This window comes from Diadema antillarum, unplaced genomic scaffold (genome assembly GCF_040938485.1).
Source record: "Diadema antillarum isolate AM-2024a unplaced genomic scaffold, OU_Dant_1.0 seq00000070_RagTag, whole genome shotgun sequence".
In the NCBI taxonomy this organism is placed as follows: domain Eukaryota; kingdom Metazoa; phylum Echinodermata; class Echinoidea; order Diadematoida; family Diadematidae; genus Diadema; species Diadema antillarum.
The window spans coordinates 312,858-326,845 of NW_027271169.1; the positions used below are offsets into that span (position 1 = coordinate 312,858).

Here is a 13,988-nt window from a genome sequence, read left to right on the forward strand (position 1 = left end):
TATATGAACAGAAATCGAGATACAACTGAAGAAAATATTTACATACAGAAATATGCAAAGATTAGAAATAACAGATGCTAAAAAAGATGCTGATGTCGTTTTTGTTTGATGGCGTCATCCGTCCCTTGTTTTTTCTTTCCTCTTCTTATATTATTTCTTATATTCTTTATATCCTCCATCACATGCAAACTCTCGGTTTAAATTTGTGATGTATAGTATCATTTCTTCTTTAGAGTTTTGTTTAGGAATCGACGTAGGGCCCAATACTATATGATTCCGTCACCGTGGGGAAGGTGTGCGGGGATTGAGACAAAATATACGAAAGAATCAAAATAGACCATCCAATAACACCATAACGAATAAGCGATTAAACAGCAAAGTCTCCTCTTATGCCATTTTGACATCGATTATCAAGAATTACAATTCTGGTGCAACTTTTAGAATAATATTATGATTCTGCAGATGTGATTTTAGAATACTCTTGATAACAGTATAGCTTTCAAACTGAAGATAATTTTCATTAATTCTTATGTAGCAGAATCTTACGCTCTATATAATTTCAGGTTTCTTTTTCTTCTTGTCAAAATCGTTTATCGTTTCAATATACATTGTACACAATCTCTCTCATCACAATCTCTCATGAACCTCGCATCTTGTTCCTCGCGTGTGTTGCATAGTGACCTATCAACTCCTCTTCCTTTACCCCCCCCCCCCTTTTTAACTTCCCTGTCTCCTTTTTAGTCTTTTTCTGTTACTCCTTCGACGCTAATTCCTCTTCTTTCTGTTTTTTTCTCTCTTTACATGAGAGCTTCCTCGTGTTTGTTTGTTTGTGTGTGTGTGTGTGTGTGAACGTGTTACTTTTTCCCTTTCATAGGCAATTTACCTTAGTATTATTAGTTTAGTTCAATAAGTATAAGTTATTGTCCACGAGGAGAGGACTGCAAAGTAGAAGCTTTGCTTTTCAACATGTCTTCTGAATTTCCAACAATTTTGATTTGAATTCATCACAGGACAGTCAGAAAGACCACAGTACTGTCGATCACGACAGTATTTTTCTTTGTTAACAACATTGTAATTATTTTGTGTTATACGTGTATGAATGTGTTGTGTTGTTGGAAATAAACTAAAATGAAATGAAATGCGGTAGCGCGAATTTTTCTAATCTTTCTATTTCTTTGAAAGACATTATTTATGCTTTAAAAAGAGATACTTGTACGCCTAATTCCCGTGAGTACTGAGTATGTTGGAACTATGTCTGATTATATTTTTGCATTTCTGTATCTTTACCCGATATGCCATGAGATAAGTATTTCAGTCTAATATAGTAGAGCCTAGGTAACTGAAATTGTTGCGTTTTTCGCTTTCTTTGGTGAATTTACAATTTAATTGTTAACACAAGGAGGTTATGACTACTAAGTAATTTGGGTGTTTTATTTTTTGCTCGAGAGTATAGTCCTATAACGTCTGAAGATTTCTGGGCTAATTGATATCAAATTCTCCTCGCTCCTTTCTATTTCGCAATCAGGTTTGCGTCATCGGACATCAATCCTAGTCTCGAAGAACAGGCAGGTTGCAAATATTTATTCCCTGCCCTACGCTGAGAGGATGCCAAAATACAGACCATTGCGAAATGATTAGAGAACAAATTAGACAGAATTCTGATTTTTTTTTTCTAATGTTAATTTCTTTCTCTGGAAACCGGTTTGATTTTTTTTTTCTTTTATGTGAATTTCATGTAGCACGTGACGCCAAACTCATCCTCCCGCTTCCACCACCTCCTCCGGTTAATACCGCATCTCATGTCTAAGAAGTAGACTAGACTTTCTACGGCAACTCGTCAGTATCGATCGGGGCTCTTGAAGTTGGTGTCTTGCGTTCTCCCGCTGCGAGAGACTGCGCTGGAAAATCCACGAAAACACGCAAAGTTTTGCTGCGCAGAGATCATCATCATTCTCTTCACACACCTCCAGCTCCCATTGTGTAGCACAATCGAACGGTTTATACAATGCACTAGTGGAGGGTGGTGTTTGGTGTACACGTACACACGCGTACAATTCAATGCGCAGATCGGCGGATGCAACAGAAGTGAGTTGAGCAGGTAGAGAGGACGTCGTACCGGTTGTCTTCTAAAGTTTTCATCGCGTGATGCTGATGAATACTTAGAGATTGATGAGTACGATTGTACCCGAATAACATCAAACCCTGTTACGTTTTGCTTGTCAGGTAATCTGAGTAAATTGTTGCAGAGAGGGCCTTCAAAATGAGTTCCAACAGGCGGGTGAGTCCATCACCTAGGCCTTCTCCTCGTCCGGGCTCCAGTGCGAGCGGACTTTCTCTACAAGACGAGATGGAAATGGACAAAATCGAGGAGGAGGCGAGGAGACCAGGCAGCTCTGCATCTCGCAATGCCTGGAACGACAACGAAGGTTTTGACATGGGTACAGAAGAAAGGAATGTTCACAGCAGTTTTGCCGAAAGAGAATATGATGATGATGAAGAAGAGGAATCGGATAGCGAGGACGACGATCATGCACCTACTGCCATGGAAAATGAAGTTTACGTCGGTGGTCAGATCAGAGCGATGGACCCGAAAGTTGCCAAGGCAAAAGCGGAACGGGAGAAGGCGAGTTGCTGGGTTAAAATTGGCCGAGGAATCAGATGTGAGTAACAAAATAGATTTTTCTATTAAATTATTATAATTTGTATAAAAATTCCATCTCGCATGGAATGTACATGAAGTAGAGTTTAGAGTGTGAAATGAGGCTCTTCAGAAAGGAAGTGGTGTAGACCTCTAAGTTTAAAGTATGAGAAGATAGGTGATGTAGTGTTCACAAACTTATAAAATAGGCCCCTAACTTGATTAAATAGTATTATTAAAGAAACCTAGACAAGCTTAATAGTAGTAGAATTAAATAGATACAAGTTTTGTCAATTTTTTTAAATTCAACAAAAACTGTGATAGTCATTAAATTCCTCAATGTTTACATGTTTCAACCAAGGCCAACAATGAGTAGAGCAAAGTCAGAAATATCCTTAGGTCTCCGCTGCACTGACAAGTCCAGAAATGTTCAGCATTTTTATTGCACTTAACACTGAGAAACAAAATCCGTCAAATAGAATGTATGCTCTCCACTTCTGATTAAAGTCTAGAATAAGATATCATTCCAGGTGTGAAGAAATGCATTTATTATTAGATATGATGACTTTTTTAGAAATTAGATTGTAACTACAAATGATGTAGGCCAACAGCAGCATGATTTTATTCTTTTTTTTTTTCAGAACCAACAGGAGAAATGTTCCATGATGACATACACTATAAATTGCTTTTGGTATCCAATGCATTTATAATGTAAACAAGAACTTTTTCATGCATTTCAATATGGCAAATCTTGACTCTCACCAAATGTGCAATATTAAAATGCATGCAAAAGTTTCTGGTTTTACATTGATTGTGTTGTGTCAAAATGATGAGCATAAATGGGTTAAATTCAATTCAATTCATTTCAATTCAATTCAATTCAATTCAATGTAATTCAATGTAATTCAATGTAATTTTGATTTATTTTTAAAACAATATTTGTGATTAGAAGAGCCATCCCTTATACTGTAGCCTCACTTCCTAAGTGCAAGAGATAATTAAATCCTCTGCTGACAAATTAATCAAGAAAAGTGTCAATCAAGGACCAGCTTATTTTGCTATGTGACACATCATATGCATTTATCAGAGACACCTGCCAGAATACTCTGGTTAGTTGAGACTGTAGTCTTCAAAGGGTTTAAGTGCTCATTTTGAGAGTTCCTGGTTCAATGGCCATCTCGTCATTAGAAGATGAATTGCCCCAAAACAAAACAAAACAAAACTCAGTCCTACCTTGTGCACATGTTGATGGTATATAATTTGATCCATAATTCTTCATTTTGTGTGCATCCCAAGAAATGTGTTAAAAGTTTTTTGTTTAATCTACGACTGTAGCACAACCATGTTCACAAAGTTGTTTTGACACAGTAGTAATCAGTCAAAGTTTCATTTTAACCCTCCCTGAAGAAGAGGGAAATGCATCACAGTTAGGGTTCTGATTGACCAATAAGGGTACTTTCTTTAGAATTCTGATTATTTGTGAAATTTTCTGTTGAGAATTTCTAAGCAAACATACACATTTGATGGTAATATCTAAAAAATCAGTGTATTATTGCTTAGGGGTGGAAATGACTGAGAATATGAAGTTTCATGATTTTATAGCATTGAGGGAAATTTAACAATTGTTAAGACTTCTCATTTCATAACAATCACAGTATAACATGAAATGGCAATGCATTATTGTGCAATAATGGAAATTAGTTTAGATAGACTGGCAGTACTATACCTGTGAATACAGGAGTACATTGGTACAGATAGGTGTAGATTTGAGGGATTATCAACTTCTTATACAATTAAAAGAGTAAAGTCCCTAATAGATTGTTAGTAATATAAATAAGACAAAACCAAGTAAGTTTGGGAACGTGAAGTTAAAATTGTTGAAAAGTGCAAAAGAGTTCACACACAATCACATACAATGTACTCAAAATAGAAGTGGTAAGATTTCATGATAATAATACATTATATTTATAACTTACTGAATACAATACATTCTAAGTGCAAGGGGAAAGCGACAAAAGGAAAAGAACTAAAAAATAAGATATGAGAGATAACAAATTTGAAAGTACAAATTACATGTACCTGAAGAAAAGAAAATAATGATGTACACCAGTATGTAACAGTAAATGAGCAGGTGCAGGTAATATGATTTGCACAAAGGTACTCTGTGATAGTTTCCACATTTAAAGTTGTGCATATGGATGATCATTCTTTTATGTGAATCCAATATAATCCTTTTTTTCCCTAGTCATCATTGCTAATTCATTAAAACTTTAGAAGGATCTGGTGTGAAAGTATCAATTTCATATTTTTGGAATCAGTAAAAAAAAAAGAGGAAATTTGGTGCAGATTTGTGCGCACTGCAGTGCTTTATCATCACATGTGACAGGTTACCAATATCACCGTCCTCATGTTCAAATGAAAGTAAACAGTTTTAGAATTTTTTTCCCCAACTTACAAACTGCTGTGTAAAGCAAAGTTAGTTTTATTTTGCCATAGTCATAAAGTTAATACAGGAGTGAAGAATATATTTTCACTTTGAGCAAGTCTAATTAGGACAAATTGGGCTGCCGTTGTACTCTGGACACAAAAAAAAGGAAATAAAAAGAAAAAGGTCCGCCTCGAACAGAATTCATTGGTGCCTCAGTCATGAATGTATTGTACAACTTGTACGTGTACGATGTACAAAGCTCTACATATTCTGTTGTTTATGTTTTGCCCAAGGTTGCTTTTCCCTTCTCCCACATTTCGACCAGTCTGCTGTGTGTGCCATTTACATTGTAGATGAGATTACAAGTGCTACAAAAAGATTAGCTTTGCAATTCAAGCATAGAAATTGCATGCTGTATACATAGGTCTCACTGACATTTTTCTCATAATCATGAAAAATTACACAATACATCAAAGTTTACCATCAGATCATCAGTCTTGTCAAGGTATGCACTGCAGGCATGTGACAGCAATCATCTTTTCGCTCATATAAATCAAGCCCAAATGCAGCATGAAGGGACATGCCTTTGTTTTGCATCCAAATGGTGCTGTTTTCTGTGCAATCTCCAGTGCCATTCAAATTAAAAATTGATCTATTGTGTGTCACCATGGCAATTTGCTGCGATCAATCAGCCCTGAATGGCATGGGTCTTGATCTTGATGCAATTTACCAGTGGACTGTCAGTGACAGCATGTGCAATAATTTGTACAGTGTACATAGGGCAGAATGGCTGTAGCTTCAGCCGTTGACCATTTACAGTATGCTGCTTTAGGTTAAAATATAAAAGATACAAACTCTATGGTAGCATTTTTTTTTTCATTTATTTACAAGAATTAAAACTAAATGTGAGCCTGAGCAGCAGGCATGATGTTTTCCAAGGGCTGTCATATTTTCATTGAATTATTGAGTGGTATTGTGAGTTGTATGTTTCACTGGAGAAGTTGCTGAGCTAGCAAAACAAAGTGCATCATCTCTGGTATAGAGAATGACAAAATAATGCAAACCACCGTTTAATATCTACACACCTTCTTCCCTGGTCCTTCGAAAAAGATACCGAGGAGTGGATACTAAACCTTTCACAAACCAGCATTAACTATTTTCAGTGAAGCCGTGATATGATACTCTTTATGTACATTGCAGAGGAATATAGTATGTTGCTGCACTGGAGTCTGCCCAAAGAGCGGGTAATTAGATGTGTTGTCGTGGATGTTGTTGATTTGATCGTAATTTATCCAAGCTTTAGATTTTGCACAAGGTGATTGTAATGGGATGTTTAATGAGAAAGTGTGTTCCTATCTTGTGATACATCAGACTCTAGCAAGCAAGGTATTGATTCCCCACTAACCAATATTGATTGTGTATGCCTCATATGTAAGTCAATAGAATGCCCTTGAAACAGATCTGAGGGGCTACAATTGTTCTTGTAAGGTTGTAACATGTAGCAGAAGTGTTTTGTGTACTGGAAGTAATGCTTGTTGTTTCATGTAGGAAGTATCTGTAATTATAATCCAAGCGTAGTTTTTAATAGCTGAGCTGGGTAGCTTCTGAAATTTGGTTATAATTTCTTGTGGTATGTCTTATTTTTAACTATATAGATTTAAAAGCAACACTTGGGCTTAATAAGTTGTTTTGCTATTCAAATTGACAATAACATTCCAGCTTTTAATGTACATGTATTTTTTTCCTGTCAGTGTATTTAGAAGTAGGAAAAAAAAATAACACTTACTAATATACAACTGCAAGTATGTTGTATACTTGTAGACAGCATACCGTATATTTGTGCTAGTTGTGCTTCCCAGTGTGCTATAAGTATTACCTCGCAGAAAATGAAAAGTCGAACGATTTTTAAATTAGTGAGCAACTGATTTTTCGCGGGGGGGGGGTGGGGGGGGGGGGGGGGGAGGGTCATAAACATTACATCCAGGAACACATGGACCGGAGATTACTCTTTCTTTTTTTTTTCTCTCTTTTTTTAAAGTTAGAACCGTGTAAATGCAATGATAGTGTAAACACAGGAAAGAAGAAATTATCAAACTCAAGGCAATCACATGAAATGAAGCAGTTGTTTGAAATGAAGCAGTTGTTTGAAGTGAATTTGAATAAAACATTAGATTGACGTAAGTCATTAAGAAAAAAAAAATGATAAAAGAGATCATACAAAAAGTGCATCACACATGCAGTATTGCATGTTTTTTTTTCACATAGAATGAAGTATACAAACTTTTGATTACAAATAGCATGCTGATTGATAAGAAAAGAGTTATCAAAAGCAATAGTTTGAAGAGAGATAGAAATATTGCCAGTCACATTTGTTCGTTTCTCTTTTCAACATAATGCTCTGCTGTGTACCAGAATTATACATAAGGCTTTCTTTTTGTCAACATTTTTTTAAAGGTCTAATTGAAGAATTCATTATCATTCATTTAGTGCACAGGCTGTTTTCAATACAACAGTTTCTGTTCACAGTAGGTTATGATATGACTGGGTACCTGACATTACCTATTCTCTTGGACTCTCAAGAGATAGCTGAAGCATTTTGATTACTATTCAATCAACAAATCCTTCATTTTTCTTTGTTAGATGCGGAGTGTGCCTTGACATATACCTTTCAATGACCCCTAGACTTTTTTTTTTGGAGGCATTGTGATGACTTGCAAAAGAGGGTTATACTTTATGTTTTAAATAAGAATTTGCAAAACAAGAAGAGTGGTTTTGAAATGTGCTTGTTGAAGATTGAATTTGCTTTTCATGTGCATGGACTAAACAGTTACTGTTTTGAACATTGATTACTGTCACACTGCTTGAACTATTTGTATTTTATGTATCAAATAAATTAAACAGGACACAACTGAAACATGCCTGTATTAAGATATATGAGACTTCTATACAATGCTTCAGTTTGGAGGAGCCCTATAAATTATGAATACATTTTCAATGAAGAAGGACTTGTATAGATACTATAAAAAGTGAATGAATGTCATTATGATAGTGATAAATGTAAATTCATGTGAACAGGAAAGAAGAGATAGCACTTCTTCTGGTTTCATATTCTGTATGATTTCTGCATTTTTTCCCTTTCCAGCCTTGTGGAGGACCAGACAGACGGAAGACACAACGGTTGATAAAGAACTCCATGTCAAGACTACGTTGAGAGAATTGGCTATTTACCTCGTTTTCTTGGTTGTCATATGCATCGGTAAGTCGAGAAGGAAAGAAGTGTACCCAAAACCTGCTAAAAATCTTAATTTTTATTCCATCTTTTATTTGTTAGTAATAATGCATCAACAGCCTTTTGTATGTTCTCTTTCTCTTTGTAGTTTACATGTTCTGCGACATCCATTGATGCTGCCCTTAAAACAGGGAATGTGTATGATTGCTCATGGTAATAGACTATTAAATTTCATTGTTTTACTTCTTGCGCAGTAGCACAAGGACGTAGGGTACCGACTTATTTATGACAACCATTTTATGATGTAGTGTGTAGCTAGCTATAACCACTTTGTACGTGTCTATAGCTGCTTTGTTCACATCCCCCTAAAAGCTAGTTATAGATCGCTCTTTTCATCCTGTCTGTACTCCATTGTTGCAAGTACCATGAATCTTTAATGATCCCTCCCAGATAATGCAGCATTTGGTCGGGGAAAGGTAGGCACTAATCGATCCTGTGAGATAGTCAGCTCTTCGACAGCCCCCTTCCGTGGTGTTGTGGGTGTCTGTAAGCTCTCCCTACAGGAGATGACAAAGAAAGGCTTAGGCAGTCATATAACGGAGATGCTATTATTGTGTAGCGCAGTGAGTCAACAATGCAGGGAATGGGCATGAGGGGGGATAAATTGATCTGCATAATAATAGAACAAAACTTCCAGAAACCTTGGGAGAAGATGTGTTGATAGAGTTTGCATGCTCTTTGACTGCAGTACAGATTGTAATCCCGGAATTTGTAGAGCGAGCCTTTTCAAGTGTTGAGCGTGTACGTGTGTTGGAATGGGCTGTGGATGAGAACTTGAATGCATCAGCCAAAATTAATCTAGATGAATCCTTTGTTTGAATGAAGACACAGATAAATGGTTGAAAGCCAAAAGCACATTAATGTATAGAGAAATACATGTATGTATATGAGTAAATGAAACTAACAACATAACAGAAAATTATTACTGGAAGTACTGAGTGTAGAATGAGGTAGGGACAAATATTTAAGCAATATGGTGCAATCTCATGTACATGGATGCACAACTTAACAAGAAAACAATTAAATATTCCATCATAATCCCTTGAGATCAACGCACAGTTACCATCATATTTGTGCGAGTGAGGTATTATCCATCAATATTCAGCATAGCCCTTTGCGCGATGAGCAGTGATCGTCAGTAGCCATGAGGCGCCAGCCTCAGCAGTTGCCACGGTAGCATCAAGCCGTTACCATGGCGCCACCGGCATCAGCAAATTTGATGCATGCCTCATTTACCGTCAACACGCAGCATCATCTGCAGTAGGCATCCATGCCTTGCTATTCTTTGTCACAGACCCTTTATGCACCTTGTCCATGGATGCTCATTAATCTATCTGAAGTGGGTTTGACGACAAAGTAAATGTTCAATTTCTTGACTAACAGAAATGTTCAGTAAAAATTTATCTAGCTCAATCAGAACAACACAAAATTTAATTTGATTAAGATGTCTTGCTCCAGGTGAAGATGAAATGATAGTAATACAGTGTACTTTGCGTTCACTATGAAAGACATCGAGTATCAAAGGTGATTCAAACAGACACGAAGGACCAGTGCAGCGAACTTGCAGAATTTGAATGCTAAACATGTTCATGGTCATGCCTTTTGTCCAACAAAATTGTTTGTGAAGGACACATCATTCATGTGAAAAGCCAGTTTAAATGGCAGTAGTTTGTTGGGTTTTTTTTTTTATTGCTATTTGCCATTTTTACAAGGCTCTATTTCATTAGAGCTTTCATATGGTGGTAATGAGGTATTTTTAATATCCTTTTGTATGAAGTGGAATTGTTGATTGGGTTCTAGCTGTTTTTCCACTGTGCGTACAGCGTTGCGGATTTAATTGCTGCCATCCATATACTCAGCTCTAATGAACTGACATAGCTTGAAAAACATGATACATCAGAAGAGACAGTCTCTGTAAATTGCAGTGTTTTGCCATCCCATTAGTTTTTCTTATTGTAGGTAAGTGCCTCATTTTCCAAATTGTATCTTCTGATATTTTCAGACTCTGAGTGAGCATGAATAATAGCAAAAGAAAATGAAAGTCCATTTCAAAAATGCCACAACTCTTTTTAATTTTCTTTGCTGCCCTCAACAGAATATGCAAAATCAGAAGTCTTGTTTCCAATATACATCACATCACTGTACTTGCATACCTTTTAAAGGGATGATATAGTATTGATTGAGCTGAGGATTTTTAAAGGGATGATATAGTATTGATTGAGCTGAGGATTCAGCCTTTAACTTTTTGCGATATACTTTATGAAATGTGTAAATCCCAATGGAATCCCATTTCTTTGCTCATTTTTCCACTAAATGTTAAAGAGCTTACAATTCTAATGGGAATTCAAAGTTAATTTGATGAAAATCAGTTTGGAAATGGCTGAGATATCCAAGGGCAAAGTAAAACAAAGCAATCCTGATAAAAGATTGGTCTCACCTTTTGTAAGAATTGCTTTGTTTTGGATATCTCAACCATTTCAATACCAATTTTCATCAAATAGATTTTGAATTCCTCTTAGAATTATGCTCTTTCATACACATTTGATAAGAGGTTTCTCATTATCTCAAAAAATCTCAACTGTAACTGTACCAAGCATCCCTTTGAGCAGCTTTCCACATTACTTTCAGTCAGTGTAACTCAACAATGTTTTTGTATGCAGTGGCAGTCTGTAAAGATGTCTATGATAATAAATATTGCACATTGTCTCCACACAGTGACCTTCGGCATGACAGACTCGCACATGTACTACTACACCAAGGTCATGTCAGAGCTGTTCCTTGACACCCAGTTCCCCGACACCAAGAACACCTTCCGCGGGATGACCACCATGCACGACTTCTGGAGGGTGAGTCATGGTCTCTATGGCAAATTTGCATCTTCTGGTCATGCATGCAAACGGAAGATCAGCAGATCTGTAGTATGCACTTCTACAGGAGTCAAAGTCCTGTATTATACAGAATAGCCATGCCTGATTTGTTTATATGGCATGTTACAGGATTGACTGAAGTTGCTGAATCCAGTTGGAATTACACACTGAGTTGATGATAGGTTGCTGTCGTTATGTTGTTGTTGTTTTTTTTCACTACATGATACACATAGTAGGCTGTGATTATGATTAACCATGATAAATTTTATTCATGCTGCCATGGCATCTTGGCTTCAATATGGGAAAACACCTCCAAAGGATGGAAGGTGGCAGAATAAACAGGAGTTAGAGAAGAGAGAGGGCAAACCTTGGTATCTAGTCATTCAGTGTTTTAGAGACAACTATGTTATCAGTGAAGAGAGGATTGTTTGGGGACAATATTTTGTCAGATAAAGATCAGCAGGGCATTAAAGTGCAATTTCTGCAGTGTGTTTACATTTTCTTTGATCGATTGAGTAAAATTTGCAACAAATGAATGGCAGATGTCTCATCTACAATGTAAATCAGACATGTTTGCACCAAATGGCGATAATTGGTCTCACGTACACGCAGGCAAACTGGGAGAGGCGTGAATTGGTTCGTTCTTAGAAATGAATGAAAATTATGTTTTTAGTCAGTAAAATCACAAATACAGCACCTGTTCTACTGAAAGGGATCATATAGTTTTGGTTGAGACTTAACTTCAGGTTTTTATCATTTTTTTGTGAGATAGTGAGAAACCTCTAATGAAATATGAAAGAGCATGTAATTCCAGGAGGATTTCAACATTTATTTGATGAAAATTGATTTTGAAATGGCTGAGATATCCAAAACAGAGTGATCCTAATAAGGTGTGGGACCCACATTTTATTACGATCGTTTTGTTTTACTTTGTTTTTGGATGTTTCAGCTATCTAAACCCGATTTTCATCAAATAAATTTTGAGTTTCTCTTAAAATGGTATGCTCTGTGCTATTTCATAAGTGTTTTCTTGGTATCTCAAAAAAAAGTGAAAGCCCAATTTTCATCTCCACCAATACTGTACCATCCTTTTAAGGTCAAGTTCTAGCTTATTAGAATACTATAATAATATGATACGAAGGCTACACCTTGTTCTTATCAATTTTCTAAATGTCAAAATAGGAAAATTAATGAAGATTTGTATGCACATTGTACGTAGGTCAGTGACACATGTGAGGTGATAACATGATCATTACTTCTTTCCAATTTACACAAGTGTTTAGAACTGATATCACTGTTTTGCAAAACCATGTAAAACTTTCAAATCCAATAACTTGCCTTTTGAAAAAAGATTACAGTCAACTATAGCAGGGTATGGAATTGCATCATGACATCGGAAACTTGTAGCAGTAGCAGCCATCAGGAGCTCAGCCATTGACTCATGTTCATACCACCACCAATTGTAAATGGTGTAGTGGTTCATCACTTCTTACATTTGCTTTAATCACTGCTCTTGCAGTTTGCTGAGGGACCGCTTGTGGACGGTCTGTACTGGGAGACTTGGTATAACGATGACAATATCACATCTGACGAACTGGGCTACATCTTCTATGAGAACAAGCTGCTTGGCGTGCCGCGCCTGCGCCAGCTGAAGGTGACCAACGACTCCTGCACCGTCCACTCGGACTTTGAGAGCACGATCAGGACGTGCTATGCCGCCTATTCTGAGAGTGTGGAGGATATGGCCCCGTTTGGTCTCATGAACGGATCAGCGTAAGTGGCATTTTCGCAGCCTGATGACGTGCTGGCTTATGTTACTCACGCTGTTGAGATCATTGTGCTTTTGGCAGGCCGATGAAGTTAATGAGCCTGTCCTTGGTTTTGCCTCTGCAACGATAATCTGTAGCGAGCAAATGCTAGATGCAAACTGCCAACTCATTTTGCAATGTGAAATTGGGAAAATGTCCATTTGAGTTCAATTTATTATTGTTACGAAACTTGTTGAAACAAATTTAAAAGCACAAATTAGTAAAAAATTGCATTTGAAGACCTATATGAAGATGCTCTGGGAGCATATACTTGTGTGGTGAAATGACATGCAGTGGAACACAAGTGATCATAGCAAATTCTTGCTCTTTGCTCAACTTCAGTAATCTAATACTGCTTCTTCAGATGAACTGCTGTTTGGTAAGATTGTCAACACAAGTACTCTCAAGCTATCAATCAGTAGTCCAATTTTAATGAAAACCTTTCATATTGAAACCTGTAGAAAGTTTACTTATATAGTAAATGGCAAACTAAACAGTGTTCAAAAAGTAAGATATTTCATAGTAATGAACACTTTCTATTGAGGAAATAACTCGACTGGATTACCATGTACCTGTTAGCGTAATGTAATGTCCTAGTGAATTGCAAGTAGCCTCAAACTTTCCTCTACCTCTCCTTTATTTGTATAGGTGGGTCTATAGTACGGAGGATGATCTAGATGGGTCAGGGCATAGTGGACTCATCACATCGTACGGCGGAGGCGGTTACTATGCCGACCTGAAGAAGACCAAGGACGAATCCCGGGCGATCGTAGAGTCCCTGAAAGAGAACCTTTGGCTGGATCGTGGCACCAGAGCTGTCTTCACAGACTTCACTGTGTACAATGCCAATATCAATCTCTTCTGTATCATACGGTAGGTTTTGTGCAAGTCTTTGTGATTTAGTATAACTATGTGGCATTTTGAGATGTAGATCAAATTCAGTTCTAGTTGCAAAGAT

General features: G+C 36.9%; 1 protein-coding gene across 1 annotated transcript in view; it reads left to right on the forward strand.

Moving 5' to 3' along the window:
• Nucleotides 1–2,085: 2,085 nt before the first annotated feature.
• Nucleotides 2,086–13,988, forward strand: part of LOC139725995 (polycystin-2-like) — a 30,124-nt gene continuing 18,221 nt past the window's right edge. The window contains exons 1-5 of the mRNA XM_071637078.1: nt 2,086–2,660; nt 8,209–8,322; nt 11,071–11,201; nt 12,742–12,995; nt 13,679–13,903. Coding sequence (XP_071493179.1) covers nt 2,261–2,660; nt 8,209–8,322; nt 11,071–11,201; nt 12,742–12,995; nt 13,679–13,903 — 1,124 coding nt within the window. The 5' untranslated portion in view covers nt 2,086–2,260. The remainder of the gene's footprint in view (nt 2,661–8,208; nt 8,323–11,070; nt 11,202–12,741; nt 12,996–13,678; nt 13,904–13,988) is intronic.